At 43.4% G+C, this 26,439-nt stretch overlaps 2 protein-coding genes across 2 annotated transcripts in view; one reads left to right on the top strand and one right to left on the bottom strand.

The window, feature by feature from the left end:
- The window catches only part of SSB (small RNA binding exonuclease protection factor La), a 22,309-nt gene extending 4,133 nt beyond the window's left edge, over positions 1 to 18,176 (top strand). The window contains exons 2-12 of the mRNA XM_081894796.1: positions 2,038 to 2,112; positions 2,823 to 2,926; positions 4,319 to 4,493; positions 6,197 to 6,304; positions 6,405 to 6,505; positions 9,322 to 9,393; positions 9,514 to 9,556; positions 11,868 to 12,008; positions 15,397 to 15,583; positions 16,472 to 16,600; positions 17,295 to 18,176. Coding sequence (XP_081750922.1) covers positions 2,047 to 2,112; positions 2,823 to 2,926; positions 4,319 to 4,493; positions 6,197 to 6,304; positions 6,405 to 6,505; positions 9,322 to 9,393; positions 9,514 to 9,556; positions 11,868 to 12,008; positions 15,397 to 15,583; positions 16,472 to 16,600; positions 17,295 to 17,395 — 1,227 coding nt within the window. The 5' untranslated portion in view covers positions 2,038 to 2,046 and the 3' untranslated portion in view covers positions 17,396 to 18,176. The remainder of the gene's footprint in view (positions 1 to 2,037; positions 2,113 to 2,822; positions 2,927 to 4,318; positions 4,494 to 6,196; positions 6,305 to 6,404; positions 6,506 to 9,321; positions 9,394 to 9,513; positions 9,557 to 11,867; positions 12,009 to 15,396; positions 15,584 to 16,471; positions 16,601 to 17,294) is intronic.
- METTL5 (methyltransferase 5, N6-adenosine) lies at positions 17,209 to 26,439 on the bottom strand. Its single transcript, XM_081898655.1, has 7 exons — positions 26,319 to 26,439; positions 24,889 to 25,003; positions 23,141 to 23,322; positions 21,797 to 21,879; positions 21,477 to 21,528; positions 19,745 to 19,794; positions 17,209 to 17,514 (listed from the first exon to the last, which is right to left on the bottom strand). The coding sequence occupies exons 1-7, from the start codon at positions 26,425 to 26,427 to the stop codon at positions 17,449 to 17,451; spliced, it is 657 nt and encodes a 218-aa protein (XP_081754781.1). The 5' UTR covers positions 26,428 to 26,439; the 3' UTR covers positions 17,209 to 17,448.

The following is a 26,439-nucleotide window of genomic DNA, read 5'->3' as shown; positions in this document are numbered from 1 at the left end:
CTGTTTGGTGTCTAGCTTGTACACCTGAGTTTCTAACAGGGGCTCATGGTCCTCTGCCCAAAGGGCAGGGCAGGGCCGGCCCACCCGTGAGACAAATGGAAGCGATCACCTCAGGTGGTAGGTTCCAAGGTAGATACCGTAATTTTTCACTCTATAAGAGACACTTTTTCCCCTGCAAAAATTAAGGGGAAATGTGTGTGCGTCTTATGGAGCGAATGCAGGCTCCATGGCTTCAGCGATAGCAATGCGAAGCCTCCAAAGCGCAGTGGGAGCGCTCCCTCCGTGCTCAGGAGGCTTCGCGTTGCTTTCGCTGAAGCCTGGAGAGAGAGAGAGGGGTTGGTGTGCACTGATCCCTCTTGCTCTCCTGGCTTTGCTTCGCTGGAGAGGTGCTGCGCAGCTTTCGCTCTCTGCGCAGCTCCCCTTCAGCAAAGCAGGAGGAGAAATGGAAGGGGCTCCATTTCTCCTGCTGCTTCGCTGAAGGGGCGCTGCGCAGAAAGGGAAAGAGCCAGCGTGGTGTAGTGGTTAAGAGGGGTAGTCTCGTAATCTGGGGAACCGGGTTCGCGTCTCCGCTCCTCCACATGCAGCTGCTGGGTGACCTTGGGCCAGTCACACTTCTCTGAAGTCTCTCAGCCCCACTCACCTCACAGAGTGTTTGTTGTGGGGGAGGAAGAGAAAGGAGAATGTTAGCCGCTTTGAGACTCCTGAAGGGGAGTGAAAGGCGGGATATCAAATCCAAACTCTTCTTCTCTTCTTTTTCTTGTTCTCCCCCTCTAAAATAGGGTGCATCCTATAGAGCGAAAAATAAGGTATTTATTGTCCCCCTTGATCCTGATGTCGATCTTCACCCAGCCCTACTTCCCTGGCTTGGAGGGGGACTGCATTCTGCAGCTCGCCTCAAATGGCAAAATATATTGGGCCGGCCCTGCCACTGGGTAACGGATAGCGCTATTTCTTATTTTCATTAGGCACTATGGGGAGATGCTGGATGTCCTGAACAGCGTTTGAAATTTGCCAGGTGCATTTTGCACCCGGTCATCGGCCACTTGCGACCAAGTGAAGATGCCCGGGTGTCAGGATGGCGCCTGATGTTTCCGCCATCTGGCCTGGGAATCCTTGGGTCTTGCCTGTTTTCATACACTGGCAACACATCCTGTAGAATTCAACCTGTGATATTTTATCTGCACAGTCATATTGAAAAACATTACTTTCGAGCCATCTGGCCAAAAGAAGGCAACTAGGCATTTTGTTTTGGCCACTGTCAGGGTGGATTTGATTTAAATCAGACAGATTTAAATCACTAGTCATTAAGCCTTGATTTAAACCATTTTTTACAGAAATATTCATTCTTGCTGGTATAATCTTAATATTTACAACCAGATAAAGCTTTCATTTTTGGAATAATAAATTTTCAGTGTAGTTTTTACAGTTATATCAAAAATTACTGATTTGGTTATACTATTAGAAATAAAAAGACAGGTTTTTATGAAATGATTGTTTATATTTGGACAACTTTTCTGCTTTACTGTACTGGAAGGAGAAAAATAATCATTTCCTTAATAACAATTTAAACAATTTATTTAACTAAAACAATAACATTATAGCATATGTAGCCATGTTAACTGATGTGGTTAAACAATTAAAAAACAACAACTTAGACGGAGTTTTAAGACACATGAAAAACTTAAAACAAATCCTTATTTCCTGATGAATAGCCTTTGGACTATAATGTAACTTAAACAGAAAACTATCTTTAGAAAAAAATTTCATCCAGAAGCATTTAAATAAAAAAAAACAAATTTAAATTGAAAAATTCTGATTTTTAAAATTCTTTTTTTAAAAAAAAAAAAAATTGTTGATTTTCATCCACCCTGGTCACTGTAAACCTGTTTGCTGCCTAGTTTATATATCTGTGTTCCTAACAAAGATTTAAATGAAGAACATTCTATAATAATAGAGGCAATTGCTGATAAAGTGTGGTCTATACCATTTAAATGAGCCCTAGTGCTTAAATGATGCGAAATGTCGCTCTGATTACAGGTGGCAAAAATGGCCGAAAATGGAGACAGCGAAAACATGTCTGACTTGGAAAGGAAGGTCTGCCAGCAGATTGAGGTATGAATATTGAGACTAGCATAGCATTAATGCAAAAGGCCTATTATAAAATTTGTGTAGCTGTCTTGGTTGAGCACTTAAAATGAGGATTCCTCACAGCTTAGAACTGTTTTATTCCTAGTATCAGCCTGATGTTTTGGAATAGGACCCCTCATCTGCACAGCTTTGCTCGCTGATCGCTGATAAAGTACAATACTTCTTAAGTTGAACAGACTTTTGTAAAAACAAAGATTAAAAACAGCCTTGAAAAGTCAGGCAAGAAGCTATAAAGGGTTCTGCAGCTGCAGAAATTCTCCGTTTGTTCTGATGATGCATGAGACGAGACGCAGTTCAGGAGACTGAGATGCAGTCATGAATTGAATTGTCAGAACAATTTTAAGCATCCACAAATTGTGACCAGTGTCACAGTTGCCTTTTGGGGCGTGGGGTTGAACTTAATAATGTAGCTTCATCTGTGCTGATATTTTTCATACATCAAGCTTCTGGCAAGCAGTTTGTAATATAAAACCATTGAGGGAACGACGTTAAGGAATTTTAAAATGTTGAACGGAAACCCGGACGTTTTTCACCTGGCGCTCAGAAATTTATGCCGTAAATTCTGATGACGCTCTTCAGAAAGGCTTATGGAAGCTGATTTCTCGGTGCTAAATGAAGCAGTAGGTTCTCTTTGGCTTCTAATATTTGTGTTGCTCTTCGTACTTGCGTCATAGTACTATTTTGGCGACCACAACTTGCCACGGGACAAGTTCCTCCAGGAGAAGATCAAGCTGGACGACGGCTGGGTGACTTTGGAAACGTTAATCAAATTCAACAGGTAAATCTATGGGTGCTTATTCAAAGTTAACTTAAAGGAAGGGAAAGTGGTGACGGGGTTTTTGTTGAGTCCTATGAGTCCTGCCAGGGACGCGGGTGGCGCTGTGGGTTAAACCACAGAGCCTAGGACTTGCCATGACGGGGTGAGCTCCTGTTGTTCGGTCCCTGCTTCTGCCAACCTAGCAGTTCGAAAGCACGTCAAAGTGCAAGTAGATAAATAGGTACCACTCCAGCGGGAAGGTAAACGGCGTTTCCGTGTGCTGCTCTGGTTCACCAGAAGCGGCTTAGTCCTGCTGGCCACATGACCCGGAAGCTCTACACCGGCTCCCTCGGCCAAGAAAGCGAGATGAGCACCGCAACCCCAGAGTCAGCCACGACGGGACCTAATGGTCAGGGGTCCCTTTACCTTTATGAGTCCTGCCTCCCTCATCATCTTCCCTATGCTGCATCCCATGTTGTCCAGCAAGGCTTTATGGCAGACTTCTTCCACCTCGGCCCTCCGGATGTTTTTTTAAGACTACAATTCCCATCATCCCTGACCACTGGTCCTGCTAGCTAGGGATCATGGGAGTTGCAGGCCAAAAGCATCTGGAGTGGCCTTTCTCAACCTGTGGGTCCCCAGATGTTGTTGGACTACAACTCCCATCACCCCTAGCTAGCAAGGCCAGAGCTCAGGGATGATGGGAGTTGTAGTCCAACAACATCTGGGGACCCACAGGTTGAGAACCACTGATCTGGAGGGCTGAGGTTGAGGAGAAAACTACAGGTTGAGGAGTAAAACTACTTCTATGAGCTTCTTACGTAACCTTAATTTGGCATCCAAGCCAGTATGTTCAGTAGAAGGTAATGGTTTCAGTTTTAAGAATTTGTGCAGCCTTCATCATGTTATCTGAATGCAATGCAAACAATATTTTATAATATTTTTAATGAATTTAGTACAATGCCAATAAAAGCCACATTATCACAGTACCCAATCACAATCCAATTAAAAACCGAATTAACAATTTGAGGTGACTTCTGTTCATTGGGTTTCAGGATATGAGGTGCTTTATTTTTTCCTGCTTTCATAATCTTCATTAATCCATTTACAGCAGTTCCGATCTTAATCCTTTGGTTAACAGCCACTGGTATCTTGACTTTCATTTGTAGTTGCAAATTTATTAACTTTCGTTTCTGCAAAAGGAGTTTGTGTCCAATACGTTTCCTATGTGATATATTGATTTTCCATCTATTTCTTCATTTTTCCTGATGTAATCCAATCATAAAGGGCACCTACGCTTCCACATTTTCGCTCAGGTTGTATTTAGAGGAGACATAATATAATTGATCTTTATTTTTTTTAAAAAAGACGAAAATAAGCTCTTTTTACCTACCTTTCTACCTTCCTTCCTAGGTTAAATCGCCTCACAAAAGACTTTGATGTAATAGTGGGAGCGTTGAAAAAATCAACGACTGAGCTTATGGAAATTAGCGAAGACAAAGCTAAAGTCCGAAGATCTCCAAACAAACCTTTGCCGGAAGTGACGGAGCAATATAAGAACGCGGTTAAAAGCAGATCTGTGTATATTGTAAGTGGGAACGATATGTGTTTTAATGCAGCCGGATTTCAAACGTTCTAGTTTGGAGGACCCCAGTCCTGCATGAAAATTTCTTTGACACCCTGCGTGTTGCAAAGGATTCTGGGAAGCATATTGTAGGCCCTGGGTTTCACTAGGCTCAGTGACTTGAAAATGCACTCTTCCTCAGGGAAGATCTACAGTGCTACCTTGGTTCTCAAGCTTAATCTGATCTGGAAGTCCATTCCAAAACCAAAGCGTTCCAAAACCAAGACACCCTTTCTCATAGAAAGTAATGCAAAATGGATTAATCCGTTCGAGGTTTTTAAAAACAACCCTTGAAACAGCAATTTAACATGAATTTTACTATCTTAACGAGTCCACTGACCCATAAAATGAAAGCAATAAACAATGTACTGCAGTCACACAATCAAGCCATCAGTAGCTGAACTGAGTTCCACACAGTCACAAAAGCAAAACAAAAAGAGCCACAAAAATGCAAAATAAATAGCAAAAACAGACAGACCTCAGCGTAGCACTCAAAACGGAAGTGTGGCTCTCAAGTCGGAAGCATAACACTCAAAGCGGAGCACATTCAGCTTCCGAAAAAAGTTTGCAACCCAGAACGCTTACTTCCGGGTTCGCAGTGTTTGGGTTCCAAGTTGTTTGAGTACCAAGGCGTTTGAGAACCAAGGTACCACTGTACTATGAAAATGATGAAGCTGAGGCTTCGGGGCCCCTAATCCCAGAGGAGCCTCAGAAACGACTTTAGCCCACAATGCTTTAAAAAAGCTGGGTCTAGTCGACGCAAGTTGAGTCGTACGACTCAAATTGATTATTTTTTGGTTGTATATATTTCAGGGTGGATTTGATTTACATCACATCAATTTAAATCACTAGTCAGTAAGACTTGATTTAAATCATATTTTTTTACAGAAAGACTCATTCTTTCTGGTATAATCTCAATATTTACAACCAGATGAAGGTTTCATTTTTGGAATAAGAAATTTTCAGAGTAGTTTTTGCAGTTGTATCAAAAATGGCTGATTTGGTTATACTATTAGGAATACAGAGATTATTGTGAGGTTTAATAAGTTAACTGTTTATATTTGGACAACTTTTCTGCTGTACTTCATTGGAAGGAGAAAAATAATCATTTCCTTAATAACAATTTAAACAATTTATTTAACAAAAACAATAACATGTATCCATGTTTGTAAACTGATGTGGTTAAACATCAAAAAGAAACACCTTAGACTGAGTTTTAACACACATGAAAAACAAATCCTTATTTCTTTGGACTGCAATGTAACTTAAATAGAAAACGATCTTTAGAAAGATTTTTCCTTGAAAAGCATTTTATTTTAAAAATCCAATTTGAATTAAAAAAAACCTCCAATTTAAATTTTTTTAAAAATAAGTTTTTTTATTATTTTAAAAATCATTGATTTTTATCCACTGTGCCCCATATTATGTTACCTGGTAAACGAGCAGTTTAGCTTAAGTTGGCTAATTCTGCTTGACATTCGATTTTTGCTCATCATGAGGGAGGCTCTCAAATATCGTTCTTTACCGCTATCCCTCCAGCTTATGGGTATTGTTCACAAACTGGCGGCAAGACTACACCCATGTAAATACCCTAAATGTCTCCAGATAGGTGTTTGCATAAACATGTCTCTGAATATGAAGTCACTGACCGAATCCTCAATTTTCAGAAAGGTTTCCCACAGGATGCAACCCTTGATGATATCAAGGAATGGCTAGATAGTAAAGGCAAAGTTGAAAACATTCAGATGCGGAAAACCATTCAGAAAACGTTCAAGGTAACTCCTTTTCGTCGAAGCTCTTTTCAGTTATTATTTTTTTCCTGTGAGAATATTCCACCGATCTAAATTAAAACACCTCCTTTCTTACCTCCTTCAGGGATCAATATTTGCAGTTTTTGACAGCGTCGAATCTGCCAAACAGTTCGTTGAAACTCCAAACCAAAAATACAAGGACACAGAGCTTATTGTACTTTTCAGGTAAGTTCTGTATTTGATATCGTAATGCTTTGGACTTATAGATTGTTACTAGTCATCCAGTGTGTTACTATTAGTATTCAAAGCCCTTAACAATATGGGACCAGTTTACCTGCAAGATCGCCTTGCCCATATATGCCCACTTGACCTCTTTGATCTGCGGAGCTGGAGCTGTCGCAGAATACCAGATCCACATTTGTCAGAAATTGATCTCTTAGTGTGATGGCATCTAAACCTTGGAACTCTAAACCTTGGAAACCTTGTGTCTGTTGACACAAGGCAGGCCTTTTCACTGTACCCATTTTGGCGCCAGCTAAAAACACTCTTGTTATACGAGCTTATCCAGGTATATGTAGAGTATTGCGTGTTTTAATCTGTTTTTAGTTTATTGCTGATTTGATTTTTTAAATAACAAAACACTTTAAATTGTTGTACTTAACCAATTTATTGGTTTTATTCTTTTTGCAAACTGCTTTGAGGTGTGTGGGCTTTATTAAAAAAAAAAAGAATTACATTTTATTTTATTTCACCTTTAATTTGTATACCGCAAGGTGGTTTACAAGCAGAAGAAGCAACAAAATAGTCAGCAAAGATAATAATCTGATCCGATGCAAAAAAAAGTCACAGTAACTTTGAAATAAGCAACTTTTGTCAAAGAAAGCAATATTCAGTAATCCATTAGAATATTATAATAAACAGTAAAAATCGGCAAATAATAATCTATCAAGTGGTGTATACATTTTATGAAATAAAACCCCCGAGACTTAACTTTGAAGTAGGATTAGCAGCCTGCTAAGGACAGGGAGGTGTATTACTCTAACCATCAGATACATCAGACTTCTCTGTGTTTCTGACCAGTATACAGTCTCTCTTTCTCCCTACTGCTCTAGATTTGATCCTTATAGTAACTCAGTGAAATATGTTAACCTGAAAGATGGTGGCCAACTGGCCCAAGTCACTGTTAGCCCCCCGACTAAATTTCCCAGCATGCCTGTGGGCTTTGTTGACTGAGGGCTGATGGAAGTCCAGCAACATCTGAAGGGAGGCAGGCTAGCCACCCCAGAAATTCGGATTTGAATCCGGCCTAGGTCCGAATCCCATTCCGCCTTCCTGCTCCCATCACTTTCCTCCAAGGCAGCTTTCCCTGACCTGGAGCCCTTCCTAATATTGTTGAATACAACCCCCTTCATCTGCATAGGTGGCCTTGGATATTGGGACTTGTAGGGCACCCGATGTGGGAATGTTGTGGATAGTAGGAGAGGATATATTGATTAAATATTATCCTTCCTCACTCAACGCTAGTGAGTCAGTAACAGAGTACATTCCCTAGTATATTGCAGGAAGCTCATAGGTAGATTCGTTTGAATCTCTTTACTTAAGCCAGTGGTGTCCAAACTTTTTTCAAAGAGGGCCAGATTTGATGAAGTGAAGTTGTTGAGTTTTTTTTTTTTTTAAGATTTTACCCCAAAGTTGTTGAGGATTGAACTTGTTGAGGATTTCTTTGCATTTTACCCTGCCACAGGGGCCAGTTTAAACCGACCGACGGGCCGGATTAAGCCCCCAAAACGGACTTTGGACATGCCTGACTTAAGCAATCCGATCTGGCTTTGTCCAGATTCCTGGTAATTTCCCCTTTTATCCCTCTTAAAAAGAATAAAGATGCAACAGTCTTCTTTTAAAAGCAATAAGAAGTTTACTCACATTCAGTTCACAGTTGGTTCCCCGAAGGCAGGGGAGTTACAGAAGAGAGTTGGAGCTCACATGCTGCTGGCTGAGAGCCAGCAGATAGCAAAATACATTAGTATTAGAAGAGAGCAGCAAAAGTCAGATAGGAAGATGGTTGCGTGACTGGCCTTTTATTCAGAGTCATGCCCATCTACCTGGTCACACTCAGGGGAGGATGCTCTGGACAGGTGTGACAGGAAGTCCTCCTGGCTGGAGTAACACCCCACCCCCCTGTCTGTGTCCACTCTGGGCAAACAGGAAGTGTTGTACAGTGGTGCTTCAGGTTACATATGCTTCAGGTTACAGACTCCGCTAACCCAGAAATAGTGCTTCAGCAGCTGAAGGCCCCATTAGGTAAAGTCATGCTTCAGGTTAAGAACAGTTTCAGGTTAAGTACGGACCTCCGGAAGGAATTAAGTACTTAACCTGAGGTACCACTGTACTTGACTGCTTATGTTATATCCCACACCAAGTTGTAAAGGCAAGCTTTGATAGCCTTGGCAAAGGAGCCTACTATCAAGGCTGGAGTGGACGTTGGCTTGTGAGTCTCTTGGCAGACGCTTTTCCTTTTGGGTGTGCTGCGCTGTAGTCCATTACACCAAGTGCTAGAAAATGGGTCTGGGGGGGGGGCGTCTTCACTCTTGCTCTGCCTGCCTGCCCTCTAGCATCATAGAATCATAGAGCTGGAAGGAATCTTAGCTATAAAGCATCCATGACAGATGGCCATCCAACCTCTGCTTAAAACTATCCAAGGAAGGAGAATCCACAACCTCCCGGTGGAGATCTTTCCACTGGCAATGGTAGCGATTTCTTGCAGTCTGAGGAAGAGAGGACAGTGGGGAGAAGAGTCTCATCGTGCTTTGAGGGGAAAACAGATGGCCAGTTTTAATAAGAGCTGATTATTTTTTTTCTTGCTACAAAGCCAGTTTTTCTGTCAACGCTAATTGGTCACCATTGTCTATAGCAGCGCCAAGGCGGCGATTAGCTTGCTTCAAAGAACAGCCAGACATCTTAAGGTTGGCTTTCATATTCCTTTCCGTTGCGTATAGTACCCCTAAATTGGCTCGCGTAATTGAATTATATATTCTGTGCAGGGATGATTACTTTGCGAAGAAGAACGACGAGAAAAAACGGAACAGATTGGAAGCAAAAGCAAAAGCCAAGCAGTAAGCGGAGACTTTTTAACCTCACAATAATCATCTCCTCTGTTTGCCAGCAGTGCCCTCTGCTTAACTACGCAACCCTTTTTCTTTTTTTCTTTCTTTCTTTTTTCTTTTTTGTCGCAGGGAGAAAGAGGAGAAACAGAAGCAAGCGGAAGATGCGGAAATGGTACATGCCCCTTGATTTCACTGACAAAACTGTGTAATCCACAGTGCCTCTGTTTCCCCTGTGTAATTTAGAAGGATATGGTGGAAGAATAAAGACTTGAAAAGCAATTAGCTAAGACCAGCTTGAGTCTTCTCTCCTGGACCTGATAAGAACAATAAAAAAAACAGGAAATTTTCACCTCGGTTATCCAAAACACACGACGCTGTTTGGTAATTAAAGGTAAAGGGACCCCTGACCATTAGGTCCAGTCGTGGCCGACTCTGGGGTTGCAGCGCTCTTCTTGCTTTATTGGCCGAGGGAGCCGGCATACAGCTTCCAGGTCATGTGGCCAGCATGACTAAGCCGGTTCTGGCGAACCAGAGCAGCACATGGAAATGCCATTTACCTTCCCGCCAGAGTGGTACCTATTTATCTACTTGCACTTTGACGTGCTTTCGAACTGCTAGGTTGCCAGGAGCAGGGACCGAACGATGGGAGCTCACCCCGTACGCACTTGATTTCCTACACATACTGGGACTGAGCCAGTAGTCGGCCCCAACATCCGTTTTCAGTGCGAAGGCTCAATCCTAGAGCATATGAAGTAAGTAGGAAATGCCCCTGAGCAGGTACAGAGTGCATTTTTGTCCCAGATAGGAGTAACTGGCCGTGGACTGGCACTAGCTGTAAGGAGGGTTTGCACAGGAACCTGAACCTTGACAACATTTCTTCTGCTGATAATTCCCCGTACGGGACAGCTGCATATTCCTGCATTTTAGAGGGTTGGACTAGATGATCCTCAGGGTCCCTTCCAACAATACAATTCTCTGATTCTTCTAGAAATTAAATCCCGAGTGCCTCATTCATAAGGGCTCTTTGCCTGGTGCTGCTGGAGGTATAGGAGACCTGGAAAGCAGTTCTACTCCTTTTTTTGTCATTAGGTCGGCCTTGTATTTAACACCTTGAGGGATAGACAAAAATCACCTGGAATTGATTGAGACAAAGGAGCTGGCTGGAGGAGGAAGGGCCTTCTCTTCCAGTCCACTTGGTAGAAGGGTTTATTTAAAAAGCTAGTCAGCATGCTAGTCACAAACTTAATTAGCCAAGGCTACATTTAGGCCATACAGTGGAAAAGGCTGTTCTGACCCAGATGGGAGAGAATTGTCATGAAAAGGTTTGTAAATGTTGTGTGGGTGAGGCTAAAGTCAACAGTACTGTTTGGTTTCAAGCTTCTTCCAAAATAAGTCTTTCGGAGACAGAAAAACTCAATTGCCAAAGTCTGTCTGTCTGTCCCCTTTTGGGGGATAATACTTTTTATTAATTTTCAATTGCAATCCAATAATAGCCTCATTACAACAATGCCAAATTATAATACAATGAATAATAACAATCATTGAGATGCCAAATTATACAATTTAGGTGCCCCCCCCCCCCCGTGATAGAATTGATGGTTTAGTGATTTACTTTGTTTCTGTGCTCCAGAATCTTACAAATTTCAGTTGCGCTCCAATCAGACTGGAGTGTAATACTCCTCCTCATACCAGTGTCCTGTGCTAAAGTAGCTTTCCTGGAAGAAGCAGGGCACCCCCTCCCCATTCCAGATTTTATGTGATCATGGGTACCTTTGTATACATGGGTTGGGGGAGGGAGATGAGCAATGCCAAACAAATTCACATTCTTGAAGTTGCGGTTGCAAGACTTTGAGCGTATTGGTTTTGTGTTGGTTCCACTATATACTGCAGGAAGGGGTGATCCAGGGTATTCTTGTCTTAACCGAGGTAGATCGCTGGAGCATGCTTGGGAATCTGAACCTTAGAATAAACCAGCACATAGCTGGAAGCATGCAACTCAAAATGCGGCGGCTATTACGAGCCACCAGCAGCACTATGCAGCCAACAGCACTGAAGGAATGTCCCACTTTAGGCATTCTCTTTCATGAAATCATAATCACACGGTGGAAGGGGGTGGAGCTGTGTTTGGGGAATGGGTCCTCCCAAAGTGTGGGTGGGGGGTGCAGGGCCATGGAGCCAGCTGAGAAGTGTGGAAGTACAGTGGTGTGCCCCCCCCCCTTCCTCCATGTGATTATGGTAGCATGAAAATCTCTGAATGGAGCTATTTTAACAGCCAGAAACTTGGGAACTCGCTAATGGTCTTATCTACAAGCTTGATCCCCCCCCCCCCACCTTGGAACGTTCCAAGTTTGTGTACATCTCATCGCCCAAGTGCTGGAAAGCTTAAAAACCCATCTCTTGCTTGAAGTCTTGTTCAATCCTGCGGGATACAAATGTCTGTCCTGTCTAATGGAATCTTTTCCCTCCCCTTTTGTAAATGAAAGAAATCTCTGGAGGAGAAGCAAGGCTGCTTGCTGAAGTTCTTTGGAGACCTGGAAGATCAGACTTGCCGAGAAGACCTCCATGCCCTTTTCTCTGGCCATGGCGAAATTAAATGGATAGACTTTGTCAGAGGTGCAAAAGAGGTCAGACCCGAGGCGTTGCTGCATCTGGCGAAATGTTAACAACAAAATGGGGCGATGTTTTCAGGTTTTGCTGCACTCGCTGCCCGATACGAAGGTGGTTTTCCTCGAAACGTATACACCAGGGATGTCCAACTCCCCAGAGACTGCGATCTACTCACAGAATAAAAATCTGGCAGTGATCTACCCCTTCAGGTCAAAGTGGAGCTTTTCTTAGGGAGGAAAGACAAAGTTGTGGAGCTTTTTTTTAGATGGGGAGGTAGAAAATTGTTGAGCTTTCTTTAGGGGAGAAAGGAAAAAGTCGCTCACCGAAAGATTGCTCAGGAAACAATCAGCCTCACAGCGAAAACTCCATCTTGCGTTCTAGTGATCATGTGCAAATGGAGGACGGGGAGAGGGGGTGAGGCCAGATGCTCTTTTTCCCCAGCAAAGGGGGGAAAGCCAGCGATCAACCGCAATCGATCAGTAGATCGCAGTTGACCTGTTGGACATCCCTGGTATATACAATCTATTACTGAAAATCAGAATGGAAAACTTGGCAGAAACATTTGATTCCTCCTATCCAAGGCGCACTCATAAAAACAGGGAGCATAAATTTCATTCTTGCTTGCTAGACAGAATGCTGTGATTGCTTCGCTTTATTCTTCTAAGCAGCAAATTAATAGGTAGAGGTAAAACTTTGCATTGTGGTGAATAACTTTAACAATGGGTCTCAAACCTAGGAGACCTGTGGCCTGCCTTAAAATGTTCTGCACTCCCTCTAGCCCCAGCTGGTGGTCACAAGTGATGGAGGTTCTAGTCCGAACAGCACCTAAAGGGTGTCTTGCTTTTCCCATCCTTGCCTTAAACAAATTGGGTGGTATTTCAGCTAAGAGTACACCCATTGAAATTAGTGAGCATGACAAAGTTAGGTCCATAAATTTCAATGGTTCAACTCTTGAGTAATACCTCCCATGGATTTGCCACACCAGCCTTGTCCCAGGAACCAGAGCTAGTATAAAACACCCCAGGAAATTCTGGAAGCTACTAGCTGAAGGAGCCACATCTAGCTCGGGGAGGTCTGCTTTATGCTCACAATCTACTGGAACTGGTTGATTCCCCTCTATAGTCTGCTATAGCATCTTCTCCTGGGAAAGAGAGAATAGCTAAAGGGTAGAGTTGTGGGTAGTGACCCGTGTGCTGCTTTAGGAAGATAGAAAGCAGTATTGTCTATATTGACCGGTAGCAGTTATCTGGGATTTCAGACAGAAATTTCTCCCGGCCCTAGCTGGAGATGGCAGGGATTAAACCTGGGACATTCTGTGGGCAAAATTGATGCTCTGGCACTGAGCCACTGTTCTTCGGGTCATAAGGTTGTCCTGCCCGGCTTAGGCCTCAAATGAAAAGAACAGCAACTAATGCCAGTACAGTCATACCTTGGAAGCCAAGCACCTTTGAACTTGAACGTTCCGGCTCCCAAAGGATCGAAAACCAGAAGTGATTGTTCCAGTTTTTGAAGGATTTTCGGAAGCCAAATGTCCGGCACGACTTCTGATTGGCTGCAGGAAGCTCCTGCAGCTGATCGGAAGCCACGCCTTGGTTTTCGAACTGTTCTGGGAGTCAAACGGACTCCTGGAACAGATTACCATATTTTTCGCTCTATAAGACGCACCAGACCATAAGACGCACCTAGTTTTTGGAGGAGAAAAACAAGGAAAAAATATTCTGAATCCCAGAAGCCAGAACAGCAAGAGGGATCGCTGTGCAGTGTAAGCAGCGATCCCTCTTGTTGTTCTGGCTTCTAGGATAGCTGTGCAGCCTGCATTCGCTCCATAAGACGCACACACATTTCCCCTTAATTTTTAGGAGAGAAAAAGTGAGTCTTATAGAGCAAAAAATACGGTAAATTAAAAAACCAAGGTACGACTTTGGTACCTCTGGTTATGTACTTAATTCGTTCCAGAGGTCCATTCTTAACCTGAAACCATTTTTAACCTGAGGTACCACTTTAGCTAATGAGGCCTGCTGCACCGCCAGCGCGCAATTTCAGTTCTCATCCTGAGGCAAAGTTCTTAACCCGAGGTACTACTTGCGTGTTAGCAGAGTTTGTAACCTGAAGTGTTTGTAACCCAAAGCACCACTGTAGTGGCTTATCTCAATTGTTCACAATAATAAATACATGCTTTTTCATAAAAGCACCAGTTTTACACCAAGTGCATAATGACTTCCAGATATGGAGACACCGATGAGCACAATATAAAACTGTAATGTAATAATTATATAAGCATCTAATACCACTTAACCTCCGTCCAAGTTGTATTACATAGGGCCAATACAGACCTAATACCGCAAATACCGCTTGTGTTTGTGCACACCTATACAATGTCAGGATTTATTTGTATAGTTGTTCAAGGCTTTGAACTTTTTAAAAGAGCTATCGTCTTGTATCTGTGCACTGTGTTCATGCCACACCCCAGTAGAACCATTCTTGCGTCGGCTACTGCATGCACACACCTGTTAAATGCCACCACATGCCCCGATATCTGTGAGCTATTGTGATAGATGAGTCTGCGCATGGTGTGAATTTGGTGCTTTTCTGAAGAAGTGTATGACATGCCAGCTATGCTGCTGCAGCGCTAAAAACGAAATAGGAGTAGAGTGGTACCTCAGGTTAAGTACGTAATTCTTAATTCGTTCCGGAGGTCCGTTCTTAACCTGAAACTGTTCTTAACCCGAAGCACCACTTTAGCTAATGGGGCCTCCTGCTGCTGCTGCGCCACCGGAGCACAATTTCTGTTCTCATCCTGAAGCAAAGTTCTTAACCTGAGATAATATTTCTGGGTTAGCGGAGTCTGTAACCTGAAACGAATGTAACCTGAAGCGTATGTAACTCAAGGTACCACTGTACTTAACAGTGGGCCACCTTGAGAGGGCTCAGACGAGTGATCAGTTATGTTCCTGGGCAACTGATGTCAAATACAGTCATACCTCATGTTATGGCCACTTCAGGTTACGTGTTTTTGGGTTGTGGACAATGAGAAACCCGGAAGTACCAGAATGGGTTACTTCCGGGTTTTACCGCATGTGCAGAAGCGCCAAATCACGCCTGTGCAGACGCAGCGCTTCAGGATGCGAACGCTGCGGGTTGCAGACATGCCTCCATCATGGATTATGTCCGCAAGCTGAGGTTCCACTGTAAACTGTCCCAACAAACCTAATTTAGGCCGAGGCCTCATGGAAGTGCTTGGGCCTGCGTGGTCCTTACCGCTGTATCCGTTACGACTCGGCGGCAAATTTTAGCTATCGAACCGCCACCTTGGCCATCTCTTCTGACCGTAGGGAAGCCATAGAAAGAAAATGTCTGAGCGAACGGTTGCGTATTGAGATAACCACCTTGCGTTTCTGCACACAGGGAACCATCCTGTTCAAGAGCAGCGCCAAAGAAGCGCTGGATAAAGCCCAGGCGGCAAATGACGGGAGCCTGCAGCTGCGAGGCAGAGAGGTGACGTGGGACGTGTTGGAAGGAGACGTGGCGAGAGAAGCGCTCAAGAAAATCATGGAGGGGCAGCAAGAACTGTTGAACAAAAAGAAAGGAAAAGGTGACGTTTTGCCTTGATTTTGTCGTCTTCTTTCATTTAGTTTACCTTCTTGGAAGCCTTATTATGCGGATAGCCGGTGTTGAGCAAAGTAGTGGGCTGCTCTTCTCAAGTAGGGTCCCAGTCTTGGGATCTGCAGTGGAAACCTTTCTGGACCCACAGAAGCCATATAAGGACACAAAGATGAGTCTGGCTGGATCAGACCAGGGAGCTATGTTGTCCAGAAATGGTTTAATGCAGCGGTGGACCAGATGCCTTTGGGAAACCTGCAAGCCAGACATGAGGGGCGGTCCAGTGCTGGAATAGCTCAGTTGGCAGAGCATGACTCTCTTGATCTCAGGGTTGTGTGTTTGAGCAAAGCATACCTGCATCGCAAGGGCTTGGGCTAGGTGACTCTTGTGGTCCCGATTCTAGGAATGCTGGAAGAGCAGCAGTGGGGGCGGGGCTTTGGAGGGGACTGCAAAACTGGTGGTGAACTAGACTGTGTAGCAGAGGGGAAAGCCTATGAAATAAGATCATGCTGGGGCAGTGAGAGATGTAATCCGAATTCTGCAACTGATTCGCACACCTCATTGTTCGTTGTTGGATGGGCAGACCAACTCTCAGCAACGTGCGTGGAAGGGATGCACGAGTTGTGCCGGTGGGGTTTGCTCTATGAAGGCTCACCCTCACATACCGGCAAAATGCTTGGGGAGCATTGCACGTGGATATGCTTTGCAGAAGGGTCCAGGGTTCAAGTTCAGGGCAGGGCAAAAGTGGAAAACCGCTGCCTGTCAACGTTTGGCTTAGATAGTTGAGGTTGCAGTTTTCTTATCCTCTTGAGATGCGTTGCGGGAAGCCCCTAAAGCTGAATATTAAGCGGCCTAAGACGTGCCTATTCTTGCCTGACAGGCCGCAAAGGTAAAGGAAAAGGAGGCAAGGGACCTCAAGGTGCGCAGGACAGGAAAGTGAAATTCCAAGGCAAGAAAACGAAGTTTGAGAGTGAAGATGAAGAAGAGGGGGAAGACGAAAGTGCGACAGGTGAGCGGTTTCCTTTATTAGAACAAGATTCTGAATGCACGCATTGGGTTTAGTATCACATACTTTTAATACTGGCTGGGGGTTTTCCTGGTTCCAAATGCAGCTTCCCACTGCAGAATAAAAGGGCTAGGTAAGGAATAAGCCTCAGCAACTCACATACTTTAGGTTAAATGTCTTTGCAGAACGGTTTACCCGGAACAGGCAAAAATAGTGCTGTGCAATAGAGGCTCCAGCCAACCTGATCTTTCAAGGAGCCTTGACAGGGCAAGTAATAAAAAGGCAATGTTAATCTCCACGAAAAAGCCAGGAGGCCAGTAAGATTGGTTGGCAACTCATAGTTCAATGGCAAAATACACTGGGCTGTGTTTACCATCCAGCTTGTTCAGGCTTTTTTGCAGCTGGAGGGAAATGGCTGATCAGTCAAAATAGGCTCAGAGGCCTCTGTTACTTCAAAATAGTCACTTTACAGCTGAATCTGTTTCACCTTGAACAGCTGCAAGTCAAAGGGCAGAATGGCTGTCTGAGGGCCGCAAGTATTCCTCCGTATTGTTCCATCCAAATACGTAGCATAAGCATTTGTTGTTGTTCTGAGAGAGGCACCAAGGACGTTTCAGTAATACTTGCTTTATTGGCAGAGGTACGGATCTGGCTGTTTTATAGATCAAATACTGAGTTAACTCTTGGATGTTTTTAGGGGCGGCGAGCCCAAAGAAAAGACCACTGGAAGAGGCTGAGAAGGAAGAGCCTGCCCGCAAACAGCTAAAGACAGAAAATGGAGCTGGAGATGCAGAATAGTCCTCCAAAAAAAGCACTGAGGGTTTTGCTTTAAAGAAACAAATGATTTGTTTTCAATCATTCCTCCGTTCATCCTGTTTTCTGCAAGAGAATCTAATAAAATCGACTTCGATGTCCACCTGCAAAAAGGGGATAGAAGAAAGAGTTATATATCAGGTTATTTCTTTGGGATTGTTTTCTTTTAAAAAAACATACCTTTTTATAATAGCTATTGGAGTGAAATCGAACTGTGTTGTCCCTCTTAACATAAATGGGACTTCCCTTTCCTCTATTCTCCCCTTACAACCCACCCCCTGCATGCCCCCCCCAATATGCTCTGGAGGATTGGGGGCAGGGACTGTGGCCTGGATAAAAGCGTAAGTTGTTTGTTATACAATGCACCAGGAGTTGCCAACTCTTTTTGTAGGCCACACACACTAATTACAGCAGCCTTTTCTATTAGCTACAACTGAATGCTCTTTTGGAGCCTAATTTCAGCGGTGGGGAAAGGCAGGGCAGCCGTGGGTACCAGGGAAGGCTTCTGCAGGAAAATCTCTGCCCCAGGGCACCACCTCCGTAACTCCTGGGCCAAAGGGGAAAGGCTCAAGAAAACTGAACCGCCTTCATTCAAAACTATGTACAAAAGTTGTATTTAGTAGATACCAAATAAACTTAACGTGCTTCAGTGTTGGAATTCAACGAATTATATTGCATTCGGTTTCAGAAGTGGAACAACAGGTGTACCACCGTCTTGAGTTTGATGGGAAAGGTGGGCTTAAATAAAGCAAAATGTGTACAGTTACCCGACTTGAGTGATTCGATTCTGAACTGCTTGCCAATGCTTCTGTTAAATAGCTGCCTTTGAATTTCATTTGCTTTTTCTGTTTAGCACAACACTGGGAGTTGGGTTGTGTGTGTAATCAACCTCGTGCCTGTAAAAGCCTTTCCTGGCATCCCTCAAGCAATCGGGGCACCTGCCGTTTAAGTTGCTTTTTCTTGCTTTGCCACATGGGATTTTTTTTTTTAGATGGGGAGGGTCAAGGAAGGGAAACTGCCATTTCCCCCCCCCCAACCACATAGAGCCCCTTAGAGTGCCTTTTTTTTCCAAAATGGGGGAAGAGAAGGAACAAGGGCCACCTTGCGTGCGCAGTTATTGCTTGCCTGCCAGCAGGGAGTTGCTTAGTACTGCAGAGGGCCTTTAAAATCACATATACAGTGGTACCTCGGGTTAAGTACTTAATTCGTTCAGGAGGTCCGTTCTTAACCTGAAACACCACTCTACCTAATGGGGCTGCCTACTGCCGCTGCGCAGCCAGAGCACAATTTCTGTTCTCATCCTGAAGCAAAGTTCTTAACCCGAGGTACTATTTCTGGGTTAGCGGAGTCTGTAACCTGAAGCGTATGTAACCTGAGGTACCACTGTATATGTGAGAAAGATTGGGGGGGGGGGGGTTGCCTGTGTGAAAACAGGTGGGTGTATCCACCTTGTATATTTTTGCTTCTACTTGAATATGGTGCTTTCTATCAACAGCACATCCGTAATCTGGACCAGGAGGACAAAGCTTACTTCATGCTCTTGTTAGTAAACAGAGGCTTAGTGTAATGTTTACCTGGATCTCTGCTGGCCAACACTAAGGTTGTACCACCTGCTTGTATCACCACCAGTTTGTTTAGGGGGATGTGTACCTGTACAGTGGTACTTTGGTTCTCAAACTTAGTCCGTTCCAAAACCAAAGCGTTCCAAACCCATGGTACGCTTTCTCATAGAAGGTAATGCAAAACAGATTAATCCCTTCCAGACTTTTAAAAACAACCCCTAAAACAGCAATTTAACATGAATTTTACTATCTAACAAGACCACTGATCCATAAAATGAAAGCAATAATCAATGTACTGTACTATAAACTAAATAAGACAGTATTGTAGATGATAAAAAATGTTTAGATTGGGGGCTTTTATCCATTTCCGCAGTCACACAATCAATCAGCAGCTGAACTGAAAAAGCCTCAAAAACGCCAAATAAATAGCAAAAACAATTGTTCGAAAACCAGAACACTTCCCTGTTTTCGGCATTTGAGAACCAAGGTACTACTGTATACATAATCATGTTCAAAATAGGTTTCATGTTATACGTTGGAGTTAAGTGGCTTCCAGGGCTGAGCCATTCTTAAGGTCTCTGCTCCCACAGAGTTGATTCTCGGGATCCTGATTTCTGTTCCCGGATCCACTTTTAGTGCCTGAACAGTTCATTCACAGAATTCACACAGCTCTTTGCCTAAAAGGTTTTCATATGTGGTCCTAAGCGCGTGCTTCAGTTAAAACTACCAAGTTCCTATATTCACTCTGGCTCAAGAGTGATATAATACTTGCCGATTTCTTCTTGTGAAACTTGAATGAGGCTGGCAGGTCATATCTCAGTTCTGAAAACAAAATGAGTAAACACATTAACCTGTAATGGATGGTATCAGGCAATTATGTTTCTGGGTGTAAACTGCAAAAGCATTAGGGAATAATGATGTGAAAGCAGGTTAATTGGAATAAGGAAGAAAACACAAGTTTCCACGGACTAAATGCATTTTAGATACACGGCCTGTTTTTCCAGGGCTATTAGATGCTGTATGATAAGGATTCTGGGAGAGGGAAGCAGGCAGCTGAAAGAAACGAAGCCTGAGCTAGATGAATAATGCACTCGCCACAAAGGAGGACTATCTACCATCTGCTGCCCTCCAGGAAGGTTGTTGCAGGCTTGTTATGCATGCTGCATTTTTTTTAAAAAAGCATTTTGATATCTGTAATCTGTCTTACAAGGTCCATATAGTTAAAGCTATGGTTTTCCCAGTAGCGATGTATGGAAGTGAGAGCTGGACCATAAAGAAGGCTGGTGGTCAAAGAATTGATGCTTTTGAATTATGGTGCTGGAGGAGACTCTTGAGAGTCCCATGGACTGCAAGAAGATCAAACCTATCCATTCTGAAGGAAATCAGCCCCAAGTGCTCACAGATCCTGAAGCTGAGACTCCAATACTTTGGCCACCTCATGAGAAGAGAAGACTCCCTGGAAAAGACCCTGATGTTGGGAAAGATGGAGGGCACAAGGAGAAGGGGACGACAGAGGACGAGATGGTTGGACAGTGTTATCGAAGCTACCAGCATGAGTTTGACCAAACTGTGGGAGGCAGTGGAAGACAGGAGTGCCTGGCGTGCTCTGGTCCATGGGGTCACGAAGAGTCAGACACAACTAAACAACAACAATCTGTCTTAGAAGAATCTATCCCAGTGTTTGCCAAATGTCGGTCTCCAGGTGTTTTTTTTGACTACAATTCCCATCATCCCTGACCACTGGTCTTGCTAGCGAGGGATGATGGGAGTTGTAGTCCAAAAACAGCAGGAGATAAGGCAGGATATAAATTAAAATAAAATGAATATTGGAGGTCAGGGACATTATTTGTCTAAGGTTTGGATGGGGGGGGGGCTACCTTATCGGACAAGCAGTAAATCACTTGATCTACTTCTAAAATGCAATTTAAAAGATTTTTAAAAATTGTCTGCTCTTATTTAACCATACTTATTTCCCTTAATAGCCAAGTTCTCAGGGCAACTCAACCGGAAAAAGCAAAAGTGGCTCCTATATCGTATGTAATCAAGTCAGCATCGTTGTAGCTCTTACAGAGTGACTTTGGAAGCAGCTCTTTTGAGTTTCATTTTTTTAAGGCACTATAAGACAACCCAAATACAGTCAAACCTCGGTTACCCAAAGCCTCCGTTTTGGAACGTTTCGGCTCCTGAACGCTGAAGTAAGTGATCCAGTTTTCAAACATTTTTCGGAAGCCAAACATCTGATACGGCTTCCGCTTGAGTCCAGGAAGCTCCTGCAGCCAATCGGAAGCCACGCCTCAGTTGTCAAAACATTTCGGAAGCCGAACGGGTTTTTGTAACAGATTACGTTCAATAACTGAGGTTTGACTGTATTTGTCATAATCTGTGTTTCATTTTTTTTTATTAAATTCAAGTTGTTCTTCCTCCCAGCAGTCTCCCATCTAGCCCAAAGCTTCAGCAAGGGGAACCATGTGCCTTTAAGGCTGATCTCAACAGTCAGCTCTTACCTGCTAAAACTTCCATTTTCACATTCCATTCATCTGCTTTCTTCTGGATATGCTAAGCAAGGAAGAAATGCAGGGTGTTTAGTGGTCACCTCGGCAATCGGCAGAAGCATGCCTGATCTTTTGAACTGACGCAACAGCTGCAATAGGACTGCTTCCATCGTGACCAAAGGGTAAGAATCCTAAACACTGACTTGTAATGTAGCTGAGCGTGAAATTATGTTCCAAAGTGTGATCTTTGTATTGCTAGAGCTCCCATAAGTTCTGACCCACTCAGTTCCTGTAATATAGGTGGAAAGAAGACAAACTTGACTGAGATGTACCTGTCGGGTCGAAGTCTTGTGCAAGGAATATACGGCTGTCCTTGCCAACTGCAATGCTGTCTTGAGAAAAGCCATATCCATGCCTAGGAAAATAAAGATGGTTGTTAAGTTTCAAATTGCCTATTGAATGAGCCAAAGCAAAACTTGTTTTACTGAAACAGGTAGCAATCTTAAAAGGTGCGATGACAAACATTAAATTGATTTTAAGCTTTGTCCGTCAGCATTAAGTGAAACTTGGTAACTTTGGGAAAAAATGTTTTGTTTAATTTGGAAGCCAAATGTGTCTCTTCCAGGTTTTCAGCATTGAAAGCCTAAATAAACAGAATATTTGAATATTCAGCTTCCCTGCCCAAGAAGAGTAAATATTTTAGCTACCTGTTCCTGTCTAACATCATGCTTTTAGTTACAACCTTAAACGAATTAGTGCCTCTTTCCACAAAAGATGACAGACCTTACTGACGAGTGGGAAGGAACAGAAGCGATATGCCTAAGCTTCAGTTAAACTTTTGCCATTTTCAGATGACTTACTCCGCCCACCCCACCCCCACCCAAAAAAACAGGGAAGGTTTTGCCCCCTATTAAATAAAGGTAAAGGGACCCCTGACCATTAGGTCCAGTCGGGACCGACTCTGGGGTTGTGGTGCTCATCTTGCTTTATTGGCCGAGGGAGCCGGCATACAGCTTCCGGGTCATGTGGCCAGCAGGACTAAGCCGCTTCTGGCGAACCAGAGCAGCACACAGAAACGCCATTTACCTTCCCACTGAAGTTGTACCTATTTATCTACTTGCACTTTGACGTGCTTTCGAACTGCTAGGTGGGCAGGGGCAGGGACCAAGCAATGGGAGCTCACTCTGTCCCGGGGATTCAAACCACTGACCTTCTGATCGGCAAGTCCTAGGCTCTGTGGTTTAACCCACAGCGCCACCCGCGTCCCTTTTAGATGCCCCCTATTAGATGGCTACAATATGCTGGATAAAATAGCATATGCTTGGAAATATTAACAAGCAGAACATCACAAGCATCCATCCTAAATCTAGTGCTAAATGTAGAAAGAAAGTGAACACTTTTGAAGAACAGAAGGAATTGGGTTTGCACAACCTGGGAGGAGAGCAAAACAGGATTGGTGACATGAGTCTTCCAATATATAGAAGATGCATGAGGACAAATCCTTATTAGCACCACACATGCAGCCTAAAAAAATGGCACTAGACTTTAGATATCGCCACTCTTACACAATACAAAAGTAAGTCCTGAAAGAATTTGCCAAGAAGTGTAATTACAAAACATTTAGTTTGTAAAGCTAGTTGCTTTATCATTGGAAATAAGGCTGCATCATTACCAACCTTTATTGTGCTTCGTTCCAAAGGGAGGATTCATAATTACTGTATCAAAGGTTTTTGGCATTCTGTCAGACAAAGAACACACATTGCACTGGACCAAATCAATATTTGTCAGCTCAAATTCTTCAGCGTTCTTGCTAAATACTTCCAAGGCATCAGCATCTATGTCAAATCCTATACATAACCTGGAAAAGGGGAAAATGAAAAACAGCAATTACAGACACGAATATTTCTAGTTAGAGGTAGGTAGCCATGCTGGTCTGCCGTAGTCGAAACAAAAAAAAAAAAAATTCCTTGCAGTAGCACCTTAGAGACCAACTAAGTTTGTTATTGGTATTAGCTTTCGTGTGCATGCACACTTATCTGAAGTGGTATCTGAAGAAGTGTGCATGCACACGAAAGCTCTTACCAATAACAAACTCAGTTGGTCTGTAAGGTGCTACTGGACAGATTTTTTAAAATTTTGTTTCAGTTACGAATATGTTGTTATTCCTGGTATAGGTAAAAGGTAAAGGTAAAGGACCCCTGGACAGTTAAGTCCAGTCAAAGGCAACTATGGGGTTGCAGTGCTCATCTCGCCTTCAGGCCAAGGGAGCCGGCGTTTGTCCACAGTTAGTTTTCCGGGTCATGTGGCCATCATGACTAAACCACTTCTGGCACACGGAGGACCGTGACAAGTGCCAGAGCGCACGGAAACACCGTTTACCTTCCCGCTGCAGCGGTACCTATTTATCTACTTGCACTGGTGTGCTTTCAAACTGCTGGGTTGGCAGGAGCTGGAAGCTCACTCCGTGGCGGGGATTCAAACCACCGACCTTCTGATCAGCAAGCCCAAGAGGCTCAATGGTTTAGACCACAGCGCCACCTGCGTCCCTATTCCTGGTATATGTGTACTGTGAAAGAAGGATTGGTCTTACTTTCCCCACTTGACTAAGGGAGGAGCAAAGTGAGAAAACACATGAGCTTTGTGCACAGTCAAGATAAACAAACCATACTCTGTGGCTCAGTGTGGCGTTTGAAGGCAGCCAGTGTATTTAGGAATACACATTATATTCAAAGCAACAAAGCATGGCTAGACTGCATCCCTACTCAGCAGTGTATCCAATTTATGCCTGCAGTTTTCAAATCAATATGGATACACGCCAGCAGGTCCCAGGTTCAATCCCCAGCATCAATAGGTGGGACTGAAATGTCCCCAAACTGCAACTCTGCAGAACCACTGCAATTCACTATAAACAATACTGAGCTAGACAGACCAATGGTTTTACTCAGTACAGTGGTACCTCGGTTTAAGAACAGTCTGGTTTAAGAACAATTCGGTTTACAAACTTCGCAAAACTGGAAATAGTGTCTTGGTTTGAGAACTTTACCTCGATCTAGTAATGGAATCCGAACGGTGGACGGGCACCAGCGGTGGGAGGCCTCATTAGGGAAAGTGTGCCTTGGTTTAAGAATGGTTTTGGTTTAAGAACGGACTTCTGGAACGGATTAAGTTCGTAAACCAAGGTACCACTGTATTAGGGATTTCCTAATGCACATGTATAATAGGTCCAGGTCCTTTAGTATAGGTCCATATCAGGATGCTAGCCTTTAACGTAAAACCCTTCATAAAATTTACTAACTGCACTTTTATAGGTTGGTTGGCTTCATCAAGACTTTCTGGTTACACACTCTTATCATTTTTCAGAAATACATCCAGTATCGGCACACATTATGAGAAAGCAAGAAACACATTGCTGTAAGAGACCTACCCTGCTCCCAACATGGCACTTCCGACGCTCAACACACCACAACCGCACCCAAGATCTGCAACAGTCTTGTTTTCAATATCACCAAAAGTATTGTGAATTGTATAAAGCATACATGCTAGATGACAAAAACAAAGAAATACAGGTGACAGGTTCCGGGCAAATACAAAACCATACTGTAAGGCTGGAATGAAATGCAGGCCTCTAATCTATCCCCTTTTTGCCAGCTGAATAGTTTCCTATTAAGTCCAAGCACTCCCAGCCAACCAAATAATAATAATAATAATAATTTTTTATTTATACCCCACCCTCCCCAGCCAAGACCAGGCTCAGGGCAGCTAACAACCAATAATAAAAACAAGTTGATTAAAATACAATTTAAAAGATTAAGATAGAATATTAAAACAATTAGGGAGCAATCTCATGATAGGAAGAGAAAGGAAAAAGAACAAGGGGGAGGGAATCCAACTGATTCCGAACCATAGGCCAGGTGGAACAACTCTGTCTTACAGGCCCTGCGGAAAGAAATCAGATCCCGCAGGGCCCTGGTCTCATGAGGCAGAGCGTTCCACCAGGCCGGAGCCAGTGTTGAGAAGGCCCTGGCTCTGGTTGAGGCTAATCTGACTTCCTTAGGGCCCGGGACCTCTAGGGTGTTGCTATTTATGGACCTTGAGGCTCTCAGTGGGGCATACCAGGAGAGGCGGTCTCGTAGGTACAAGCTTCCTAGGCCGTGAAGGGCTTTAAAAGTTAAAACCAGGACTTTAAATCTGACCCTGTACTCCACCGGGAGCCAATGCAGCTGGAAAAGCAAGTGGGCAAGGCAAGCTAAGAAGACTAAAGTAAATATATTTGCAAGACAGGTTGTAAAAAATCCAGGTGGCTCAAGCCAGTGATTAGCACAGAACAAGTCAAACAAGAAGGTGTTTCTGTTCATGACCCCAAAATATGGGAATTATCTTGGCAGCATGTTTTCTTCCACTAAATTGTTTCGAACACTGACTCTTGCTTTTCAGAGGAGTGCAAGAGCATAACAAAACAGTCATAATTCAATATTCACCATCAATTAGTAAGTTAAGCTCCAGGGATACAAATTAAGCTCTTGACTTCCTTGACAGCCCCAGGAGAAAAACATGTTTTATCCACAACTTACAGCTTGTTAATGAGAATTTTTGCTGCCCACATGACTTAAATTTAATGCTAAATATACATGATTGCTATATACATCATCCACACCAACAACCATAGGTTCTAGAATGAGGGTGCTTTCTTGAATTAGCGTTTGCAGAATAGATTTATAGGGTTGCATCCAAGCCACAGTAAATCCATTTAAATCAATAAGTTAGTCATTATTAGCTTAACCCTTTTGTTTTCAAAGGTCTCCTCTGAGTATGTTAGCCATACTGTTAAGAAATAGAAAAAATATTGAGATTTACCTGCAATATGTGGTCTTGTTGGATATTGCTCAAGCAGAAGTTTTGGATTCTCAAAATCATCAACTTGTTGAAGATTGCTCTCCAGTTCTTTAAGTTTTAACTTCTTCATGTTTAGTTTAAG

This window comes from Podarcis melisellensis (genome assembly GCF_964234715.1).
Source record: "Podarcis melisellensis genome assembly, chromosome: 1".
Taxonomy (NCBI): Eukaryota; Metazoa; Chordata; class Lepidosauria; order Squamata; family Lacertidae; genus Podarcis; species Podarcis melisellensis.
This window is presented reverse-complemented; position numbering and strand designations above follow the sequence as displayed.

Excerpts from the sequence above, each read along its gene's own strand:
- METTL5 (XM_081898655.1), bottom strand. The coding sequence starts at position 26,427 with ATGAAGAAGTTAAAACTTAAAGAACTGGAGAGCAATCTTCAACAAGTT. Across the intron at positions 21,529-21,796 it reads ACAAGACTTCGACCCGACAG|CATATCCAGAAGAAAGCAGA; the intron begins GTACATCTCAGT and ends TTCCTTGCTTAG. Across the intron at positions 17,515-19,744 it reads AGTTTCACAAGAAGAAATCG|GTGGACATCGAAGTCGATTT; the intron begins GCAAGTATTATA and ends CCCTTTTTGCAG.